We start from the raw sequence: 22,378 nt of genomic DNA, 5'->3' as shown, positions 1-22,378 counted from the left end.
TATTTACAATATAAATTTTTTAAATTGATTACATTATTTATATTAGTTTTTACTAAATACAAACAGTACGAATATTAAATAGTAAATTTGAAAGATAATGTAAAGAATTTATATATATATTTTTGAATTGTTATATCTGGTTGTTATGTTATATTTGTTAAAAATAAGTATTTTAGGTATAAAAGAAACTTCCATTTGTATCATAAATAGAACAATGGTGAAGATCCACATAAAGAACTAAGTAAAAGTATTAAACAAAATGAATATTATTTTAAGTTTTGCAACTTAATAAACTAAGTTTTTATATAAAGATATGAAGAATATTAAAGACTAACCTTACGAATAAAATCATAGCCAAAATAAAACAAGCCCAATCCAGTGAATTTTAACGGGTGTAATGATGCTTGCAAAACGAAGTAACAAATCTGCATTATATGATAACGCAATTATAATTTAAATATCTATAATTATAATTTGAATAAAGATTGTTTATAAGATGATAGTTATATAGAAAAGGTTTATCTCACCTCTTCGTGTATTTCGGTAAAACAAGTAAGATTTGTCAATTTATGAATAATATCTTTAGTATTTTGTGCCTGAAATAATATAGGAATATTTATATTATTAATTATTATATTTTACTTTTAATAATTTTATCATCTTCAACAACGACATTAATATTTTTTTTATAAAGATGGAATTTCCAAATTTTTAGTTTTATAATAAAAGAATAATATTTTTTGTATTAATGTCTCTTTTGAGATAATCATTATATTACATATATATATATATTCTCTAGAAAAGCTGAGAATTTTTTTTTGCTTATAAAAGAAACATTTCTTCAATTTATCAAAAATTCTTACCTTAGCACTAATGTTTTCGCAGATATAATTTATGAATATTAATCTCATTACAAATATTATAAACCACGTACTGCTCGTGAGTAATAAGTTTATTAATATATTATGATACGATGTTGTAAAGGAGATTATTATATAATATAGAAAATTACACATTCCTATTAATACGATGAAATAGGATATCATTTGTAGAGTCATTTGAATTTCGGAGAGATTATTTACATTGCGAGCTATTCGACAAAGTTCTGAATGAAGATGCCTAGATTTATATAAATAAACTAAGATATATTAATATTTTTAAGAAAAAAATATTCTTATTGATTTGTTATGTATATTCTTTCTAAAAAACGTATGCATACAGTTATGTTTTAAACGCATTAGCATGACGAGCAAAATTTATTTTATTTTAAAAGATTTATTATGTTATTCAACAGCAGAAATAATATTTATTATCATACATTATATCAAGTAGAAAATTTCCAAATTTATTTTACGTTTGATAGATAAACCAAATTAATAATAAATACTAAAATTAATAATGAATACTAAAACGTTTTAATTATAACAAGAATTTAAAACATGATAAGTATAATAAGTAAAATATAGTCGTGACAAAATTATTTTTTATAAATTATTTTCCACAATTTATCGATATTATATGTATCAACATATATCAATTTACATTAAGGTCCACAATACATGCTTGCGACTCTCAATGTTCCGAACATAATAGCTAGCAACGACGAAAGATTTTTTCCACTTGCACTTTATTCTATAGTCTTTTGTTTCCGATAGTTGTTTAATGTAATCGTTTATTTTATCCATTCTGGTACCAATGTGCCTGTAAAATTTGAAGAAATTATTTAGAGAAAACGGTATCAACGTTTTTTTTTACGCATATAACGATAGAATAACGATTATAAATTAAATAATTTATTTTTTTCTGTTGCTAAAAGTTTACAATTTTATAGATTACAAAAGTGTACTAAAACTTTTCAATTTGCACATACATATTTGATTAAATAAAAAATTATTGCGTATTGACAAATAAATTTTGCTTATGTGAAGCAAAGCATTAATGTAAAATAATCAAATTCATTCCGTATTATATATTTTGTTATTACATACATGTTATTTTGAAAAGTTGATCTATCAAATTAAATTTTCCATATTTTAATAATGCTTATTATAAAATTATTGCAAAAAGCTAAAGTTTGCAAACCTTAAAAGAATCATAAACATTATATCCATGAGAGTATTAATATATACACAATAACTTAAAACAAAAGGAATAAATATCCCTTTTATATTATTATACATTTTTACTGAGAGCATGGAATCAAAAATGGATGATATGCATATTAAAAAAGTTAATATGATCATGGCCTTTTTTGATTTATATCGTAATATATAATATTCTTTGGGTATTCCAAGTTCTTCCAATGTATCATCCACAAGATCAAATTTTCTTACTAATTCTGCGAATTTCTAAAGATAACAAAGGAATATAAAAAAATATAATAATTTCTTAGATAAATATATACAATATTTAATCACATTTTTAAATAAATAATAATAATGAAGATAGTTAGTTTAAATTGGTATTGTGTATTATTTGCTGAGTTTTGACATGAAAACTGTTAGATGAAAAGAAATTATACCTTATGTTTGCAAATAGTAATAATTATGGATATTATTGTCACAAACAAATTTACTGTTACTATAAAAATAGTTAGAAGATTATCGAATAATCTTTTCAACGAAAATTGGATCGTTATATAATAAAATACACAGGCATAAATAGTCCACACAATAAATAAATAGAGGATATTTAAGCGAATTCTCGGCTGGTTTAATGGTGATCTAAGAATACTGCCACCGAAAATAAAAGTAGCTAAAGTAATGGGTTTTAAAGCTTCCTCTATGGTATCAACCATGTTCAAAGCTCTCTCAATCCTATGTACTGACTGTTAGAGTTGTTCAGTTTAAAAGTTTGTACGCATGATATGCTTATTATGACATTGAAAGAAAACTCTTGATTATATCGTTGCATTAACATGATTAGATCAACAAACATTATCATAATTGAGACAATCGATTTTCATATAAAATACTTATGTCATACTTGTTTTAGAATTTCATTTTATTATAAACTGATATTTCATGTTTATTGGATTTTATTAGACAATTTATAAATAAATATTAAATATTATTAAAAAATAATGGAATAATATAAATGTAGGTGAATAGATTAATACTATTTTCTCTATAAACTATTCTATATACAATAATGTAAGTAATATGTATCGCTTGTCATCTTCGATATATACCAATGATATACAATAACTTGGACTTCATGTTCATAATTTTTAAGTGAAGTTAATTTTGTATTAAAATTTTTATTAAAATATATTGCATAACATACAAAAATTGAGCAGCAGCGACATATTTTTAGCCAATACGGAATTAATTTTTATTTATTAATTAAATTTTCATGTTTATGTAATTATTAATATGTTAATTAATTAACACAACAAATTTATCTCGATTTTATATACTAGATAAGAGCAATTATATAAGAGCAATTAATTAAAACATAATTTTCCTATATTAGAATTTTATTATCATATGAATCACATGAATATATATCATATGAATATAAAGCATAGAAAATGTAAATTATTTTAATTTAATTATATTTTATTTATTTATATTATATTTTATTTAATTATATTTTATTTTAATTATATTATATTTTAATTATACAATATACTTAAATATAAAAAATATTAACCGTTTCTCCTAATTTTAATATAATTATTTAAATTGTAAATTAATTGTAAATTTTATTTACAATGCAAATTCTCTCTCTCTCTCTCTCTCTCTCTCTCTCTCCCCCTTTCTCATTTTCAATCATTGATAAACTAATAACTTGTAAAAATCTGCGAATGAGCGCGCGAAATGAAAAAGTAATCTACTTGTCCGCATTCACAATTATTAAAAATGTGATAAGATGTGAATGTTTGAAAGTATGCACTGAAAGTATGCACAGGCATGGTCCATCATTTGTTGTTTTCACACTTCCAAACACTTCGTAATGTATAAGTATAAAGAGATTATATAAATAAATTTATCATTTTACACTAATTAATATAACCATCATTTCATAAATTAATATCTCATAACTATTACGTAAAATATACTATTAGGTAAAAGATTTTTCTATGTAGGAGAGATGTGTTACTAATTTTGGATTTCCTGTATACAGGGTTGTTCGGTAATAATCTCTCGTGAGCAAGTAAAATGTCGTATTGAATAGAAAAGCCTTATACTATTTTACGATTTTCGCGATAATTAAAGAATTATTAATTTATACATATCCGCGAATAAGCAACTTATCGTACAAAAGGACAGTCCAAATCATTATGCACGATTATTAGGAGGCAATATATTGGAGGTGTATTATAAACAAATATTCTGTTAATTTGTAAATCACATTCAACATCTTGCTATACACTTAACGATTGCATTGCAAACGTTGCTGGGCTGTTTCTTCGCTGGACGCGAATGCTCACTCATTCATAAATCTGTACAAATTAATAACTCTAATTATTGCGAAATTCGCAAAATAATAAAGAATTTTTCAATTTAGCACAATACGCTTTACCTACCTACGAGAAATGATATGGTTATTATCGGACACTCTGTATACGACGATATAATATTATAATATAATTAATGCTTGGATATGTATATTAATACGCTAAAAACATTTAATCTGTAAACGCAAATCAATTGTTAATAAAGTTTTGATTATGCGCATAAAATATTTTATCTATTTGTTATTTGTTTTTATTATGTTCTACATATTATCACATAATATGTTATATTAATTTAAAGAAATATGAATTATATGTATACTTATACACACATATACAAAAAAGGAAATTCATTTACTTCATTGTATCTTCTGGTTTAAAACAAAAGTATAGGCTTTAAAACAGAAGTATTGCTGGCGCCTTATCTTTCATATATTTAATTATTCACACATTTCAATGTAATTTTTATAAATAAATTAAAATTAAATTAAATTAAATTAAATATGCGTATACATTTATAACATTATAATTTGTATTTGTATCTTCTACTGTAATTAATTAATTATCAGAAAAATCGAGCGACATAAATAAAATTTTTAACAAATGCAATGTGTATTCGACTAATTTGTGAACGAGAAACGAAACATAATAAATTTCTAAAATTTTATATTATTTAATTAATTGTACACTGATTTTAAATTATTACAATTATAAGATAGAATAATTTTGATCAAGTTATATATTAAACTCAACAAGAAACTTATTGTTTCTTTAAGAGCTATTATTAAATACTTACAAATTATTAAACTGGTTTCATTTGCATCAAAATAATTACGAATGTTACCACGGTCATGCAAAACTGAAATAAAATATATTCATATATTCATAATTTCTTCACACAATAAAAATTTTATTAGATAAAAATTTTATTATTGCATACCCATACTAGTACTATGAATGTTCAAAAAACATCCAATAGGTATTCGAACATTTGTAGACCTCTGAAATGTTTTTTGAACATTTGTGGGTATACAAACAAAGTTATTATATAATAAAATTTTTAAAAGATAAATATTAGTAACAATTTTAATAACCAACTTTTAAAGCACATGTATAAAATGTAACATAAAAAATGAAATAATAAAAAAGATAAATGCATTGAACCTTCCGAAAAAATGAATTGCCAAAATAGAATAGACCCATTCCAGTAAATTTTAATTGATGATACATTAATTGCAAAGAAAACTGACAAATCTGTAAATAAATTATATATTATTTCTAATTTATACCTGAAAATTTAAATTATTATATATTAAATTACACACACACACACACACACACACACACACACACACACACACACACACACACACATTATTTAGGTTATTTAAATTAGATATCATTAGATTTAACTTTTGCTTCATTTATTCTTAATGATAATTATCTATTATTTATTCTTACTTCTTTCCAAATATCTGCATATCGAAGAGTACTTGTAAATCGATGAATTATTCTGTCAATTTTATTAGCCTAAAATGTAAAATTGATTATTATAGATTATATGTTCATAAATAATGTAATTTTACCTTTAAAGAAACACTTTCACATATGTAATTTATAACATATAGCCTCAATAGAAATGAAAAAACCCACAAACTCATATTAAACCATTGATACATTGAATATATATCACTTCTATGTTCTTTTATTATCATTTGGCATATATGATAACATAATGATGTTAAATATAAAAGATAGGACGCCATTTCGAAAGTCAGTTGTGGTCCATATATAACATTCAATTCACGGGAAAGACGACATAGTTCTAAATGTAGATGCCTGTCAAAATATATATTCTAATATGTAAAACAAGGAAATTTTATGATAATTTATATAAACATAAGAATTTAAATAATTTATTATTTTCATTATTTTTTGGAATAAAATTTTTTCTCATTTAATTATTAAGTTAGCATTAGATTATATATATGTATAATATCATGTTGATGATCTATTAAATATCTGCATATCGATTTACATTAAGATCCATAATATTTGTTTATAATTCTTATTAGTACACAAAGTGTTTCGATGAAAAATAACAATAGATTTCTTCCATGTGTATTTTAACCCAGTCTCTTCTTTTACTAATAAATATTGCATAAGCTCGTTCACTCTATCAAATCTGGTACCAACACACCTATTTTTAAACAAGATCAAAAATTCTATATTATATATATAGTAGAAATGTCCAAAATCACTTTGTACGTAGAATATATCTATGGAATATATCCATGTTTCTACTGTATGACTATATGGCAGAGAATCTAATTCTTATATTTAATCAGTGATTTTTTAAGAATATATAATTTAATTTATTAATGATTTTAAAAAATTATATTAAGAATTACAGGATTATATTTCAAATTAAACAAATACACTTTTTAAAACTTTTTGTTTTAAAATTACTAATATTTGCCATTTTAATAATGATTATATTTGATTAAGTTGAGAAAAAATTACAAAAAATATATTCTATTTTTATAGATAATGAAATATAAATGTATAAATCAGAATTTATAAATTTATTATACATAAATATTGCTGTTATACAAACCATAAGAAAAAGATAAATAACAAATCCATAAACATATTTATATGAATGGAATAATTCATTATATGAGATATATATACACGCCAAAAAACATTTTTTACAGTTTTTTGCCACCATATATACGATTCCAAAAAATTCATAGTAAGACTGAGCATGATCCATCCTATTATTATTTTTATCGACCATGTATACATTTTTTTATATTTTTTTGGAGCGCCCAGTTTTTCTAAAGTATTATCTACAATTGCAAATCTTCTTAAGCACATTTGAAATTTCTGAAACAATATTAAGTGACAATTTAAATTTAGAAAATAATTATCATTTAAGATAATTGTATTCTTATAATATAAAATTTCGCTAATTATACACTTCTAAATTTAAAATATTGTTTTAACTGTAAATAATCTTTTTTTATTTAAAATTGTCAATTGATTGAATATTGAAAATTGATGTAAAATGCTATAATTATTTTAAATTTATGATTTGATTATAATAAATAAATAAATAAATACATATATATACAATTTTATAATATATATTTTATATTATATAAAAATATAATATAGCTTACGCATAAGGCATAAAAACCAATTCTACCTTTTGATGATAGCGATTCATTATTACAGAAATGATCATAGTAGATAGATTAATCCCCAAAGTGATCATAATAATTATTGACCGAAATAATATTTTGATTGTAAAAAGAGATACTAGAGAGTAGAACGAATAGGCATAAAGAAACCAGATTATTAAAGGATATAGAATACTTATGTTAACAATCCATCGAATCCTTGGCTGATTTTTGGGATAAAAAGCTAAACCGGTAATGAGACACACAAGAAAAAAAGGATTACACGCTTGTTGAACAGTAGTCACCATGATTATCACTGTTGGAAATTTATACGAAGTATCAATTTAAATTCATTTATTGCGCATATTGCGATTGCGTTTTAACGATAACGCATCTTCAAACAGATCCTTGACGCAATCACAATATATTTATTCTTTTTAGCACTTACGTATATTAAAATGATCGATCGTGAAAAGTGAAAAAGATAATTCACTATTGAATTTTGTATAATATCAGTAATTCCAATGCAGAGTTGGATGAGTTAATATAATTTTTAACGAAGTTAAGTTAACAACAGTTAAATTAATGACTTATAATATTAATTTAATTATATTAAAAGTTACATGAACAAAAAACTAGTTGCACCAAGATTAAATTAATTTAAAAGTTAATTTTAAGAAGCATTATTTATTATTTAAATTAGAATGTCGCAATTTTGTAAAATTAAAATATTCTAAATAATAAAACAGTTATTGTACAATATGGATTATCAAACAAATTTAATATTTTATTTATAAATTAAATTTATATGAAAGAAAATAAGAAAAATATATTATTTTTTTTATGTAGAAATGCGTTTTTGTTTTTCAATTTTTTCCTTAATATAAATTTTTAATGTAGAAAAAAGTTAATAAATTAAATTTATATGTTTTAAAACTGAATAATTGAAGTTATAAATTACCTAAGTTAAATATTAATATTAAATATTATTTAATTAATTTATTTAATATTAATTTTTTAGCTAGTTCTTAATATTATTTATAATATTAATATTATTCTATGTAATGATATTTTTAATTTGTTTCATATGTATTTGTACGTGTATGTATATATAAATTATTCAATATCTATAATAATGCAAAATTCCTATAAATATTCATTTTTTGCAGTTGATTTCAGAAAATGCGTACAATTAAAAATTTTTGTCATCGATTAGAAAGAATGTCAATAAGTAGTTTTTTTTCTGGAAATGTTAAAAAATACATTAATTTGTTTATACTTTGATTTCTTTGTTATCCAAATTTATTCATTTCTTATAATATAAACTATAATATAATATAAATTTAAAAAATATCTTTTCCTTTTTCGATAACATGTGTTATTATTATAATTAATCAATTCTAAATTATAAGAAAATAATGTAGCATACGCCATCTGTAGTATGCGCATAACTGCTTTTTATCTCATATGATAAGTCATTAAATGATAGCATTATCGAAAACGTTATGTGAAAAATTATAAAAAAGAATATTAGAAGCTGTTTCCATAGATGGAACTTTTATTTCAAAGATATCGCGTAACATAATATTTCTTTGTCTCATTTTGCATTATTCTAATTTTGCAATTATTAACGTAAATAACGTGAATAATTAGAACGTAAATTTCACACATATTAGAGAAAATTCTTAAGAATAAATCATATTATCTTTTCAAATTTTATTTCAATTGCAAATTGTCGTTTTTATTCATTTAAAAATTTCCAAGTTTCGTTTAATTTCACATGAAGCTGCGTACGATCCCGTCTGAAATTAGCACTGGATTACGCACTTCCCATTTTCGTAAAGATTCGGGATTTACAATTTACTATTTATCAAGTTTGGGATATTATAAAAAAAATGCAAATTTATCATCAGAATTTAACTATTATAAACTATTATTTACTATTCACATATAATTCGCCGGCGGAGCCGTCATTTTCTGTACTTCGACAAAGTCAAAAGGCGCGAACCGCGCACACTCTGGCGCCAGCTTGAAGTTAGCCACACTTGACAAGTCTGATTCCAATCTGTTAAATCGTTCGTCCGACCGATATCTTGCGTACACGATCATTACACGCGCGTGCACGTGTACATATTGTACACGTGCACAGAGGTACGCATCACGGTGAAGTAACGGACTCAAAATTCACGTGTCTTTCGCGTCCACCGGCTTTGCTGCTGTCGCGGAGAGTCCATTCATTGCGACACGACGCGACGACGTGACTCGGGACAGGAGGAGATAGTCCAGGTCTTAATGGCGCGTCGCGCGACAAGCATCCTTCCGGCGAGCGTCCTTCCGGTTCAGTGTAAAAACAACGGCGACGACGAGGGCGGCAGCAGGAGCCAGCGGCCGATCGCTGCGCACGGCAGCAGCTGAAGGAGAGAACACGCGAGCGCCCACCATATTGCGTAAGGAAGGCGGACGACCGGCCCGGCGAAGATGTTCGCCTGCGGTAGAATCATTGGCCGATTTCCCGCCACGCTCACACACGCGAATCGCCTCTACCGACCTGTAAAATACGTGGGTGCGTATCGGCTGTCTGTTGACAGAAGAATTCCTCTCTCCTTCCTACCCTTCCGTCCCGAGTCGTGTCCTGATACATCTTGGCATTGGCTTGAAAGAACAATCTCGTTTTCCGCTTATTTTGCAATTTCCACAACGAGAGAACGGTTACATTTGTCTCTTTTTCTCCCTTAATGATTCATTTACGAGTTAGTTGCGTAAGTTTGCGAGCAATTGTACAGTTGAGTCTACGGAACTATGTTTACAATCTTCCATGCGGCATGCCGCTCTGAAGTAGGCGGCGAGTGACATAACCTAGAAACACGCGTACCTTTTTAGCATTTATAAATGCATTAATAATTTGCATAAGTTAGAGAAGCTTTAGATCTGTCCGGAAAATTTCGAAAAATGTTTTCAGAAACCTCTATACATATATTTTTATGTTTTATGGATTTTTTAAAGTAATAATTGACAATATTTTGTGTTACAGTTTACTGCATTATATTGAAATGTATTTTTTATTAATAAATTGATATTCCTTTTATTAATTGATTACTAAAAATATTTGCAGGAATTGTAAATATTAGTAACTTACGACACAATAGTGATGCAAGCAATGAGAAGTCTCATAAGTCAGCAGGCATCACTATTAAGCCAGAGGAATGTGTGCCTAAATCTAGATCTTTCAAGTCACAAAAGACAGTTCCTGCTTGTGAAACAGAAGCATCTTGTCCAGCAGCACAAATCTGCAAGCCAAATAACGAGCAGAAGCAATCAAATGAGAAAGGCTCAGATCATGGTAAAAATGGAAAATATCAATCCCGCTATTGGTATTTACTTGCTGCTTTGATTGTGACAGGAGTTACATACAAGGTAATATATCGTGAAAAAATTTATACTCGATTAATATCCATTTCTATATAGATTAACTTTAGTCTCGTAGTTTAACTTCATGTTTATTATTTTTTTTTTTTTAATTTTAAGAATAAGAAAAAGATAAAGAATAAATTAAACTATGATTAAAATTAATAAACATTAGTAGAAATGGACATATTTAGTTTTTTAAAAATGTATTTTAGGTATCTTCATCATTTTTGAAAGATGACAAAACAGATCAACAGAGAGGTAGAAGTAAACGTAAGTTAAATAAAAAATTATTTTAATATATAATAGAGATATTGAAAAAAATAACTTATTTATTTTATACATACTTTTAGAGAAGAAAGAAGAGAGAGGGCATAGGAGGTTCAAAGACACAGTAAAAATTCCAGCAGAATCTAGATTAATACCTCAAGAAGTACCTTATCTATTGATAGGTGGAGGTACAGCTGCATTTTCAGCATTTAGGTCAATTAAATCTAGAGATCCCAAAGCTAAGGTAAGATATACATCACAGGTAAATTTCCTTTTCTTTTCCATTTGTTATTTAAATAATTTTCTTCCAGGTTTTAGTTATAACACAAGAAATAGATTTTCCATATATGAGACCGCCATTATCCAAAGAACTTTGGTATAATGCAGATAGAGATACAACTGCACAATTACGTTTTAATCAATGGAATGGAACTCAGAGGAGGTAAATTTTGCGTTTAAATGTACAATTTTAATAATGTCGTTAATTAATTAAAGATAATGGTTATCTTTTTCACACAAAATGTTCATATTTTTTCTTGTAGTATATTTTACGAGCCACAAGAATTCTATTCAAATGTTAGTAATCTTACGGAATCTGATAAAGGTGGAGTTGCTGTAGCTATGGGCTGGAAAGTAACAAAAATCGATGTTATAAATAAAACTGTGATTCTCGAAGATGGTCATGAAATAAAATACAACAAATGTCTTATTGCAACTGGTAAGTTTTATTCAAAGTTTTTTCAAAACTTTTAATTGAATTTTTTGTATATATTTTATTATATATATTAATTTATATTATATATATTATATATATTATATATATAATTGTCATATATATAATAAATATTATATATATTTATATTATATATATTAATTTTTATATTATATTTTTATATTATATTATATTTGTAGGTGCCTCACCTAAAAATCTGCCAATATTCGAATCCGCTGAGAATGAAGTAAAAGATAAAATAACAACGTTTAGAACGAAGGATGATTTTCTCGACTTAGAAGAAAGTGTTTCCAATCCTAAATGCAAAAATATTGTAGTCATTGGCGGTGGATTTCTCGGCTCGGAACTTGCCTGCGCACTTGCCAGAAGTTGTAAGTTTTTTATTTATTAATATATTTGAGAGAATATTTTATTTTAATAATAAAATATATATTTATTATAGATAAATCGAAGAATGTTTTCCAAATTTATAAAGAAAAATTTATAATGGCACAAGTATTACCAGAATATTTGAGTGAATGGACCACGAAAAAAGTTGAAGCAGAAGGTGTTCATACTATATCTAACACAGAAGTTGAAAATTATAAGTATGAAAATGATCGATTGTCTCTCGTCCTCACTGGTGATCAAACTGTATGTTAATATATTCGAAAACTTATGTATTTTTACTTTAATTATGTGTATTGAAATTTTCTATTTTTTTTTTATTTTTTTATTTTTTTTTATAAGATCGATGCTGACCAAGTGATAGTAGCAATAGGTGTTGAACCAAATACAGATTTGGCAGTAACTTCCCATTTAGAGACAGAGCCTAAAATAGGAGGATTCCTTGTTAATGCTGAATTAGAAGCGAGAAGCAATGTTTGGGTTGCTGGTGATGCTGCATGTTTTTACGATGTCAAGCTTGGTAGGAGAAGAATTGAACATCATGATCACGCGGTTACTTCCGGAAGATTAGCCGGGGAAAATATGACTGGCGCTGGTAAATCAGAAAATTTATAAATATCGCAGTTTGCGTGGACGAGAGTACAATTGTAAATTTCTTTATAGGTAAACCTTATCTGCATCAATCAATGTTTTGGTCAGACTTGGGACTTGATGTAGGATATGAAGCGATAGGTATTGTAGACTCATCTTTGCCAACAGTTGGAGTTTTTGCAAATCCGACGGAAGCAAATGTGGTACCGATTAATAATCCTAATGATGTAAGAACAAATCTTATAGAAAAATGTAATATATTTAATTGCGAACTATTTCTCTTAGAATTTTTCTGTTTTTTCTTTAGGAACAAAAAACAAATTCTGAAAAATCGCAATCGAACGAAAAATCAGAGTCACAAATCATAAAAAATGTTAACATAGAAGAAGAAAAGAAAAAAGTATCTGAAAATAATGCTAAATTAGAGCAACCTACGAAACATGAAGATTTTGGAAAGGGCGTTGTTTTCTATTTACGAGATGATGTTGTTGTAGGAATAGTATTGTGGAATATATTTAATCGAATGTCGATTGCCAGACGGGTAAATTTATCGTCATTAATTTATTTCTATATGTATATCCATGTTATGTAATTTATTTCAAATATTCTTTATTCATGATCAACATTATATAATTTTTAGGTCCTTGCTGAAGATAGGAAGTATGACGATTTAAATGAAGTAGCGAAACTATTTACAATTCATGAAGATTAATTATTTGATTAACAAATAAGAGAGAGTGAATGACAATATTAAAAGATTATTATATCGTACATGTAAAGAGATGTTTGACTTCTATTTGAGATATGGAAATCCTGCAAGCAAGAACTCGCATATCATTGAATTACGCAGGTATGCGAATTATATGAATATCAGTCGATATTATATATACGTGGAAATTTCTAAATATAACCTGTATACAACATATGCTCTCATATATGTGCAAAGTGTACATACGTTTATTACAGCTAATGCTAATTGAAAGCACCTATATAGAAAATTAAAAAATAATAGGGAAACTTTTAATTATAATACAATAATGAATTGTTATTCATTGTATACATACATCGCTTTTTACTGATGTATAGTTATCTTGAAATAAGGAATCTTGTATAAGGTATTTTCTTTTACATGGATGCAATTTGTTTTTAACATATATATCTAATGATCTTTTCGATATTTATATCTTTTCTTATTTTTTTAAGTTACTGAAATAGTAAGATGTTTATGCATTTATATTTCGTCTTCTGAATTTAAATTTTTAGTCATTGCCGGTAAAACCCGATTTCTATATCGTTGACCTAAATTATCCATGTACGTAATGTAACTATGACAGCGATACTTGTCCAATATCTGTATAAAAATGCACTTGGTAAATTATTTAATGATATTAAATGTAAATAACTTTACTTATATATTTATGTGCATACCATGTTTTCTGGCCACATTTTTTTATTTATTAAATCTTGTAGCAACTCTTCTTGGCAAAATTGTAGAAGTGATACGGAATAATACACCATGTAGTCGAACGGATATAAAATGCAAATTGCAAAAAAATGAATAATTTCACTCCACGGTAGAATTCCCCAGAAGCATTGTGATAGCATTCTATTGAATATCATCCACCAATCGATACCGCAAACGTCCTTCTCATACAAAAAAATGTTATATAAATGTTATATATATATTTAGAATGTTACACATATATTTTTAAATGATTATTTAAATGCTAAAAATCAATTACTTTTAATCCAAATTTGATGTTTGGAAGCTCGATATTAACCATAGTTTCTAAAACTTGCATAAAAGTAAACTGTGAACTAGTGCCTTCGTTGTTTTTTTCATCAATAACTTTACCCAATTTTGGCCAAAGAAGTAATGTTGATGGAAATTGAATTAATTGCATAATAAAAGTCTTGCATCTGTAATAGATTTTTGGTAATTATCATGTTATCTAATAATTGGTCTATGATGAAAAGAAAATATTGAGACGGGTTAATGATGACAAAAGAAACATTGACCCGGTGAAAACTAAGTTTTCAATCTGAGACCTGCCAATGATGATATTTGATTAGCTTGAGTTAATCCCTCGATAGTCATTTAAAATACTTGTTTAATTGATTTTATTTCCGTGAAGTGATTTTGATTAAATAAGAAATCTACCACTATGTGTGACCATACCGGAAAAAGGCTATCGAAGGATTAATTCGCGGTCAGCTGAGGCTTAAATTTATTTTTGTGTTTTCAATCTGAGACCTGCCAATGATGATATTTGATTAGTTTGAGTTAATCCCTCGATAGTCATTTAAAATACTTGTTTAATTGATTTTATTTCCGTGAAGCGATTTTGATTAAACAAGAAACCTGCCATTACGTGTGCCCATACCGGTAAAAGACTATCGAAGGATTAATTCGCGGTAAGCTGAAGCTTAAATTTATTTTTATGTTAATGATTCACTATCTCTAATAGTACATATATTATTACTATTATTATTAATAATATAATTAATATATCAAGTTACATACTTGTTTAGATTTCCATCACAGATAATGAACACTGTTGCTAAAAACCAATCAAAACCTTCGAATCTATTCGGTTTATTATATTGTATAAATATATAAGCAGAATGAATGAATTGCTTCAAATTCTTTTGGTTATCCTCATTGTTCTTCAAGATCTTTCGTTGTTCTGCGTAATTCAAAGCAATGTTAATTGCATGTTTATCTTCCGGGAGCCAATAGTCCGTGTCATATATTATATTTTCCTTCCATTCAAATTGTTCCACCCATTCTGCAGTTGGAATGGCCTTGTGCATTTGATTCAATAGATTCGTCATCATCGAATTCTAAGGTAAAAATTATTCTGTTATTTATTGATTAGTTATGAAATAGCGTGATGAACTTATTATTTTTATGAAATCACCTTGAGTGGACATCGCGAGGCTTTATAAGCCTCCCTAACTTGCGACACCCAACTAATATCTAGCAATCCAGGCCTTTCCTCCTGTAACATATCATTCAACTCTGAATCACATTCGACTTCTGGCAAGTCCATCATATCTTCATATACCCTGGGAGGTGGAAATTCCGAAAAAAATTCATATTCCTCAAATGGCATTGTATGTTGCTTTCTTTTATGTGTCATGTAATATGATTTTAATAAAATATTAAGTCGTAAGAAACTAGATTCATCAATTATGTATTCCTTTATCAGCTCTGGCTTGTCACTACTATCATCATTATTATCGTTGTCCTCTGTCTTTTCATAATAAGTTTCTTCATCAGTTTCATCCTTACGAACCTCAATCATAATTGTGCTATCCTTTTGAATGTTTAATAACGCTTGCTAAAAATTGTATTTATTAATTATGATAGAATTCTTAACTTTTCCACTAAAATAAAATATATACCTGGAAGTTCAACGAATTTAACAGATAAGCACAAACATCTAAATTCCAAATTACTGTATTTAACGACAAAAGAGCTAAATAATGGTAAGTTGAATCCTCGTTTATTGCAGCCTGCAATAGTTCAGACAAATTCAAGGGATAATCCTTTTCCTCGTTATTATCTGATTCGTTGTCATTTATCATGAACGCGGCGAAACCTGTTAATAAGTATACATGCTCGATCGATTAATCATAAATTTAGAATGAGTATAATGTAAGATGTAGTTGCTCAAGTTCTTTACAATTGAAATTTAGCGAAAATAATGTAAGTATGTGTAGAAATTCGTCAATATTTTCTTTGTCCCAAGGATCGTGAAAGAATTTGGGATCTTCTACATTTGTGCAAATTTGTGACAGCAAAGTCGAAAGAACATGGGGTGCGAGATCTGCAAGCACGTCGTAGCCTATGTCGAAGTAACCGGCTGATGAAATGAAGCTAACTATGTCGGTAAAACTCCATATTACTCTTAAAGGAGCGATCGAGCCACGAATCAGTTCCTCGAAAACTAATTTTTCGTTGACGAGCGCTTGCAAGCCAAGCGGTATCGTTACCATTTTTAATAAAACCTTCTTGACAGCACTGTAATAGAATTTTGAAAATTATATATTGCGATCTTAGATTTGTAAAAATGAAATCTGATTTTCTTGTCTAATTACCTATCGAGTTGCTGAATTTTATTCTCATTTTCGACGCCGCACTTGTTCAGCTTTTTATAAAAATTAGCTACGGCTGGATAAAACTGCGTCTCGATCTGTTCCTGCGCAGCCTCATAAACATCATAAATGTCAAATAGTTTTTCTACTAATTTAAACGAACTCAGAATACATTTTGTATCCATTATAGAGAATGGCTGTTTTAATAAATTCGATGCATATTGCACTACGATCGCAACTGGACATTTTGATGATGCATTTTCGGAATTTCTTGAATGTTCTTTACAATTTGTAATTAAAAACTCTGGACCATCCGCCGTATTCACCATATGAGAAATAATATTTAATGTATGTGGCCATATTTTTATATTGTTTTCAGGAATAGATGTTAGACGGCATAACGCAGCGTGATAAAATTCAATATTATATAATACATCTGATATATTCAGCACATTTTGAAGAGCAGCACAGGAAGTATTATATATCCCACTTGGTGCTTCCACAGCTAATTTATTCAAAGAATTTAACAATTCCATCAGGAAATCAGCTGTGTCAAATGGGATTGTCAACAAGCTCTCCGTGAGCAATTTTCTGCTTACCTCATAGCTACAAAGTTGCGAGACAAAGACCAAACAATGTAAATAAGTTACGGTTTCTATTGTATTGCCGGGAATGCATAGCTCATTGTTTTCATCCATAATGGAAACAGACAAGGAATAGGATATTTCTTTCAAACCGCTCTTAATACATTCAACAGCATTCTGCAGGAATGTTGGAGACTTTCCTAGGACAGTTACAAAAATCCTTCTGGTAGAAAGACTATGAAGCCACCTTTTACTCCATTTGGCCTGTGGCTCTAATACCGAGATAATGTTCAACATGTTTAAAGTTTTAGATTGCAACGTATTGCCGAAACTATGTGTACTAAGAAATACTATAAATTGTTCAATGATTTCTTCTATAGTTTTGTCGCTGTGCCTAGTGTTCTTCAACATTTCCTCCTGATAACGGATTATCAGATACATTATACAAAATAATTTTTCATGTAGGAAGAATTTGAAATTAATTCCAGAAATCAAAGTGGGCAGGGTCTCGCGTAATTTCTGTGAATGATACTGTGCGTTGAACGCACTCAATAGATTGCCATAAGTTTCGTGCAGTTGTGAACAATTCAGCAACTTTGCATGTACCTGCATGCTAGCCTCAAATATGGCTCTGTTATCATCCGTGAGACCATCCAGCAACGTCTTTTGAAAAACATCCCACTGAGAACTGCTATTTATGTTGGACAATTCGATCTTTAATAAAATTTCATAGCCGGCCAATCTTACGTGGACCGGCTTATCGCGACTGATCTTGTCGATAATACAATCATATTTCTCTCCGTTTCCTTGAGGAGAGGTCCAATCGTCCGCTGTAATATCACTGGCGAAGGAAAGTGACGATTGCGATTGTGATGCTGCTGATGAAGGTTTTACTACTACATATTGCTCAGCGATTACCTTCTTCATAGAATTCAGCAAAACGTTCATATCCTTTGAATGCGTGAGCATATACGCGATCTCATTAGGTTCTTGTTCCTTGTCTATAGCACTTTGTATAGTTTTCCCGAATTCCTTTTTCAAGCATTTTCTTAGCCATTTGTGAAGATCTGGCGGAATACCTTTGTCCATTATTTCTAAATCTAAATTAATATTATGTAAAACTGAGCAAGTATAACGAAACACGTGCTAAGTGTCCATAGTTTTGACATTTGTTGTCATAGCAACCGGAGACATATTCTAGCATGAAAACGTATATTATGGAATGCTCTATAAATATGCTCTATAAATATGCTCTATAAATAATCAAGCCATGTAATACAATGAAATCTTTTATAACAAAATTATACAAGATCATTATACAAGTTTTACAGATCGTAATATCAGTTGTACTGTACCGATAAACGAATCTGAGTATATAAAGTAATTTAATTATATGTAATTAGCGTGCAGGTACTATGATGTTCGGAGATTTGGATCGTAATGCATTAATGCCGCCTTGCAGACAACAGACTCCTACGACACCGCATTTTACCAGAAAATCTGCAAACTGTTAGAAAATTATATTAGAGCAAATTTTTTTCATAATTAATTTTTATATCATACTATATCTACTTACCAATGCATTATTTTGATCGTGCGGTCCAATAATCACAACGACGCTGTTTTTATTATCTATTAATGGTTTCGCGTGTGGCCCGAGTGTGTCGATGTGAGTTTGAGACAATTGTACACTTGTGAATGGAATGTTGATACTGCCAGGTATAGCACCTCTTTCGAACCTATTAAAAATATATATTTATTTATGAAATAAATCAACAGAATTGTTTTTTTTTTATTATAATTTGAATTAATCACGAATACCTACTGTATGTTACTACGTACGTCAACCACTATGATTTTGCTCGACGAATTATTATAAAGATTTAAAAAATCATCTACACTTATCCTTGGCATCTTTTCGGTTCCCTCTTCTGGTTCGATCCAGTTTGCATCCTACAAAGCAAAATCTTACAATATGCCAGTAATTACATACATCAATTGATATCGCACCTTCGCTGCATTATATTGGTATTTTCTGTATGTAATACTAGCAGGTGTGTTTTGATACATTGTCATGGAATCTTTAACGCATAATTCTATATCAATCTCAGGCAGATCAGAGAACAGAAGAATGCATTCATTGAAACCTGACGTTAACAGGGAATCTCGTAGCTGCTTCAGTATTGCTAACCCGACCAAGAGAGGAAACGACGAGTCTCCCAGCAATAGTTTATCCCATAGATGCAATATCTTATGTAGCGGAAATACATCTAAAATATTAACAATTTTTTATGTATTAACGATTAATAATACAGCATATCAAAGATATCCCGATAACTTACGCGAAAACATTGTTAGGAACCATGGTATGGCAAAGAGTTCCGGTACAAAGTTTATGGATTTTAAATGATTCGCCAATTGAGGATCATGAAACGCAATAATTTGAGAAAACTTGCCCAGATATTCCTGTATCACCGCCGAGTTATCTTTTAAAAAGAATTTGTGGAGATATTTCGGTATGAAGGTCGACAGACATGCGAATGCTCGAGCTGAAATCAATGCGCGATAAATTATGGAATATTTTAAAAAATGTGCGTGTCAGATGATTGTACCTTCGTTGTTAAAATTTAAATAAAGAAACGGTGCCGTCAGCGAATCGAGCCCTTGCCAATAAACATAATGTGGATTATTCCTGACCCATGCTTTTAACAATCTTTGCAATCGTTCATGTCCAGCACCAGACGACAGCAACTCACTATATTGATGGCATCTCGGTATATCCACCTCTATCTGACAAATTATTAGAGAAATACATTTATATGTCGAGCACAATCATTCGTATAATAATTATACCTGACGATCAGTATGAGTAGGCGTTTCCTTATCAATCATGTCATAACGTTTTTGTATATCGCCAGTGATACCGAGCAAAGCCGCCCATACAGCACCTCTGACCGGAGGCGGTATATCCTTGTGCGCCTCCTCAATAATTGCCTCCTGAGTTAGCGGATATACCTGCAAAAGTCTATCGAACAGAACAAGCCTATAAAATTGATACTCTGTATCACGTTCCCTTATGATTAATGGCAATTGAGATGCGGCATTCGTCAGATCTTCGTGTGCTTGAACCCGCATTCTGTAAGGTAAATGCTTTTAACAATTTCGTAATACCAAAGTGCAGAATGAGATAGAAATGAATGAACTGACTGATTTGTTAACCAAGGATAGTTTGCTATATATGGGATGTGAGCTAAACGTTGGCGAAGAGTTTCCATAGGAACTTTTACGACCCTTACATCAAGTAGACTAGCGGTATCCCTCTGGCCAAACATTTGACCCAATAGTATAACTAAGCTGAAGCAAAAAATTTCAAATATTCAATATAATCTCTTTTGAAATGATCTATTCATAATTGTTATACATGTATAAATATATTTGAAAGTTACTTTGGAATAGATAAGATGGGTGGTCTTGATCTAATGAGACTCTGTTTCTTTAGCTCCACAGTAATATCACCACCGGCTAATTGCCATAAATAATATAATTCATCCATTTTTCTAACAATAACATTTTTATAGAGATTTTCTTCCTTCTCCTGCGCATTTCTCATTAAATACTCTGCAAATATCGGCAATTCCAGCAATTCTTCTGGAGTCTTACGCTTGGTAGGATGAATTTGTAGACATGAATCTACGAATTCTTTTAGCATTCTTGGTAACTCCTACATGATACAAAGATGTGATATAATGTAAACAGATAAAAAATGTAAATATTAATACAGATAATACATGATTGATAAAGTCATACTTCATAAATATGAAAACAATTGTTTTCCCTGGCAAGACGTTCGAATATGCTGGTATCACACAATATTAAGCTCAGAACTTTCCTCAAACATTGAGATAATTTTACACCAGGCCAGATGGGCTGTCCTAATAATTGTTCCGCTATGATCATTCCCAGAGACCAGGAATCTATTTTGACACCACTCGGACTAGGATTCAAAAATACCTCTGGTGCTGTATATTTCGGAGAACTGAAAAGATATTTTCTTGGAATTTTATGTCAAATAAATCCATTAATAACTACATTGTTAAAAAGAATACTTAAACACACCCGATTGGGAAAGAGACATTCTTTCCTCCATCCGTCATATAATATAATCCATAATTATATAATTGAACGTCGCCGTTCTTCTTGATTAGTATATTATCTGGACTCAAGTGTCTGTGTACCAGATCCAATTCATTCATATGCCGCAGTGCCAAGAGACATTGAAAGGATATCTTGATGATTTCTTCAGTATTCAGATCATGCTTGGTACTCAATGGATCACCACTGTATTCCATAACGACCACTATCCTCTCTGCAAATGCACATAAAATAATTATACTATAGAGAGAAAGAGGCAACCTTGTATTCGCTTTGTAGACTTACCATGCTTGCTTCTAATTATGTCGAGATAGGGAGAAAGATGAGGATGATAAATGGTCTTCAAAAACTGCGCCTTTCCGTAGATAGTTATAGAATTCGGCGTGAGTGGCAGACCATTACTGCCACATACCTCCACCGGGTGGCTTTGCGCGAAGAAAGTCATGCCTCCCAGGCATCGTTCTTCGTTCTCCAAGAGCGCAGGACACATCGCGTTCGTATACGTGGGATT

At 28.9% G+C, this 22,378-nt stretch overlaps 5 protein-coding genes across 6 annotated transcripts; 1 reads left to right on the top strand and 4 right to left on the bottom strand.

Moving 5' to 3' along the window:
* Positions 1-79: 79 nt before the first annotated feature.
* LOC148934926 (uncharacterized) lies at positions 80-1,685 on the bottom strand. Its single transcript, XM_089083298.1, has 4 exons — positions 1,543-1,685; positions 864-1,119; positions 528-596; positions 80-425 (listed from the first exon to the last, which is right to left on the bottom strand). The coding sequence occupies exons 1-4, from the start codon at positions 1,683-1,685 to the stop codon at positions 324-326; spliced, it is 570 nt and encodes a 189-aa protein (XP_088939424.1). The 3' UTR covers positions 80-323.
* On the bottom strand, positions 975-9,658 carry LOC105428053 (putative gustatory receptor 28b). Of its 2 annotated transcripts, XM_089083423.1 has the most exons (8): positions 7,671-9,658; positions 7,077-7,348; positions 6,498-6,659; positions 6,046-6,298; positions 5,921-5,989; positions 5,624-5,713; positions 5,256-5,318; positions 975-1,701 (listed from the first exon to the last, which is right to left on the bottom strand). In XM_089083423.1, exons 1-7 carry the CDS (start codon positions 7,950-7,952, stop codon positions 5,262-5,264), a joined length of 1,185 nt encoding a protein of 394 aa, XP_088939549.1. In that variant the 5' UTR covers positions 7,953-9,658; the 3' UTR covers positions 975-1,701; positions 5,256-5,261. The 2 variants fall into 2 exon arrangements, with proteins under 2 accessions (XP_088939549.1, XP_088939548.1); XM_089083422.1 differs by lacking the exon at positions 975-1,701 and having other exon boundaries at positions 3,625-5,318.
* A 75-nt stretch (positions 9,659-9,733) lies between these two features.
* On the top strand, positions 9,734-14,443 carry AIF (Apoptosis inducing factor). Its single transcript, XM_011640099.3, has 12 exons — positions 9,734-10,207; positions 10,757-11,058; positions 11,265-11,322; positions 11,403-11,563; positions 11,631-11,761; positions 11,862-12,037; positions 12,232-12,423; positions 12,495-12,685; positions 12,782-13,034; positions 13,103-13,257; positions 13,338-13,571; positions 13,671-14,443. Exons 1-12 carry the CDS (start codon positions 10,123-10,125, stop codon positions 13,740-13,742), a joined length of 2,010 nt encoding a protein of 669 aa, XP_011638401.2. The 5' UTR covers positions 9,734-10,122; the 3' UTR covers positions 13,743-14,443.
* Positions 13,615-18,845, bottom strand: LOC105428045 (protein broad-minded). Its single transcript, XM_011640098.3, has 8 exons — positions 17,135-18,845; positions 16,720-17,057; positions 16,439-16,635; positions 15,952-16,374; positions 15,555-15,874; positions 14,773-14,950; positions 14,459-14,674; positions 13,615-14,381 (listed from the first exon to the last, which is right to left on the bottom strand). Exons 1-8 carry the CDS (start codon positions 18,802-18,804, stop codon positions 14,262-14,264), a joined length of 3,462 nt encoding a protein of 1,153 aa, XP_011638400.2. The 5' UTR covers positions 18,805-18,845; the 3' UTR covers positions 13,615-14,261.
* Positions 18,846-18,991: 146 nt separating this feature from the next.
* Positions 18,992-22,357, bottom strand: LOC105428044 (TBC domain-containing protein kinase-like protein). Its single transcript, XM_011640096.2, has 12 exons — positions 22,153-22,357; positions 21,832-22,081; positions 21,523-21,751; positions 21,162-21,436; positions 20,923-21,069; positions 20,569-20,851; positions 20,328-20,505; positions 20,058-20,264; positions 19,726-19,985; positions 19,541-19,668; positions 19,292-19,454; positions 18,992-19,222 (listed from the first exon to the last, which is right to left on the bottom strand). The coding sequence occupies exons 1-12, from the start codon at positions 22,355-22,357 to the stop codon at positions 19,115-19,117; spliced, it is 2,433 nt and encodes an 810-aa protein (XP_011638398.2). The 3' UTR covers positions 18,992-19,114.
* Positions 22,358-22,378: the final 21 nt, after the last annotated feature.

This window comes from Pogonomyrmex barbatus, unplaced genomic scaffold, assembly GCF_055798465.1.
Source record: "Pogonomyrmex barbatus isolate J1 unplaced genomic scaffold, ASM5579846v1 scaffold7, whole genome shotgun sequence".
Lineage (NCBI taxonomy): Eukaryota > Metazoa > Arthropoda > Insecta > Hymenoptera > Formicidae > Pogonomyrmex > Pogonomyrmex barbatus.
Note: the sequence above shows the minus strand (reverse complement) of the source record. Positions and strands in the feature narration are given on the sequence as shown.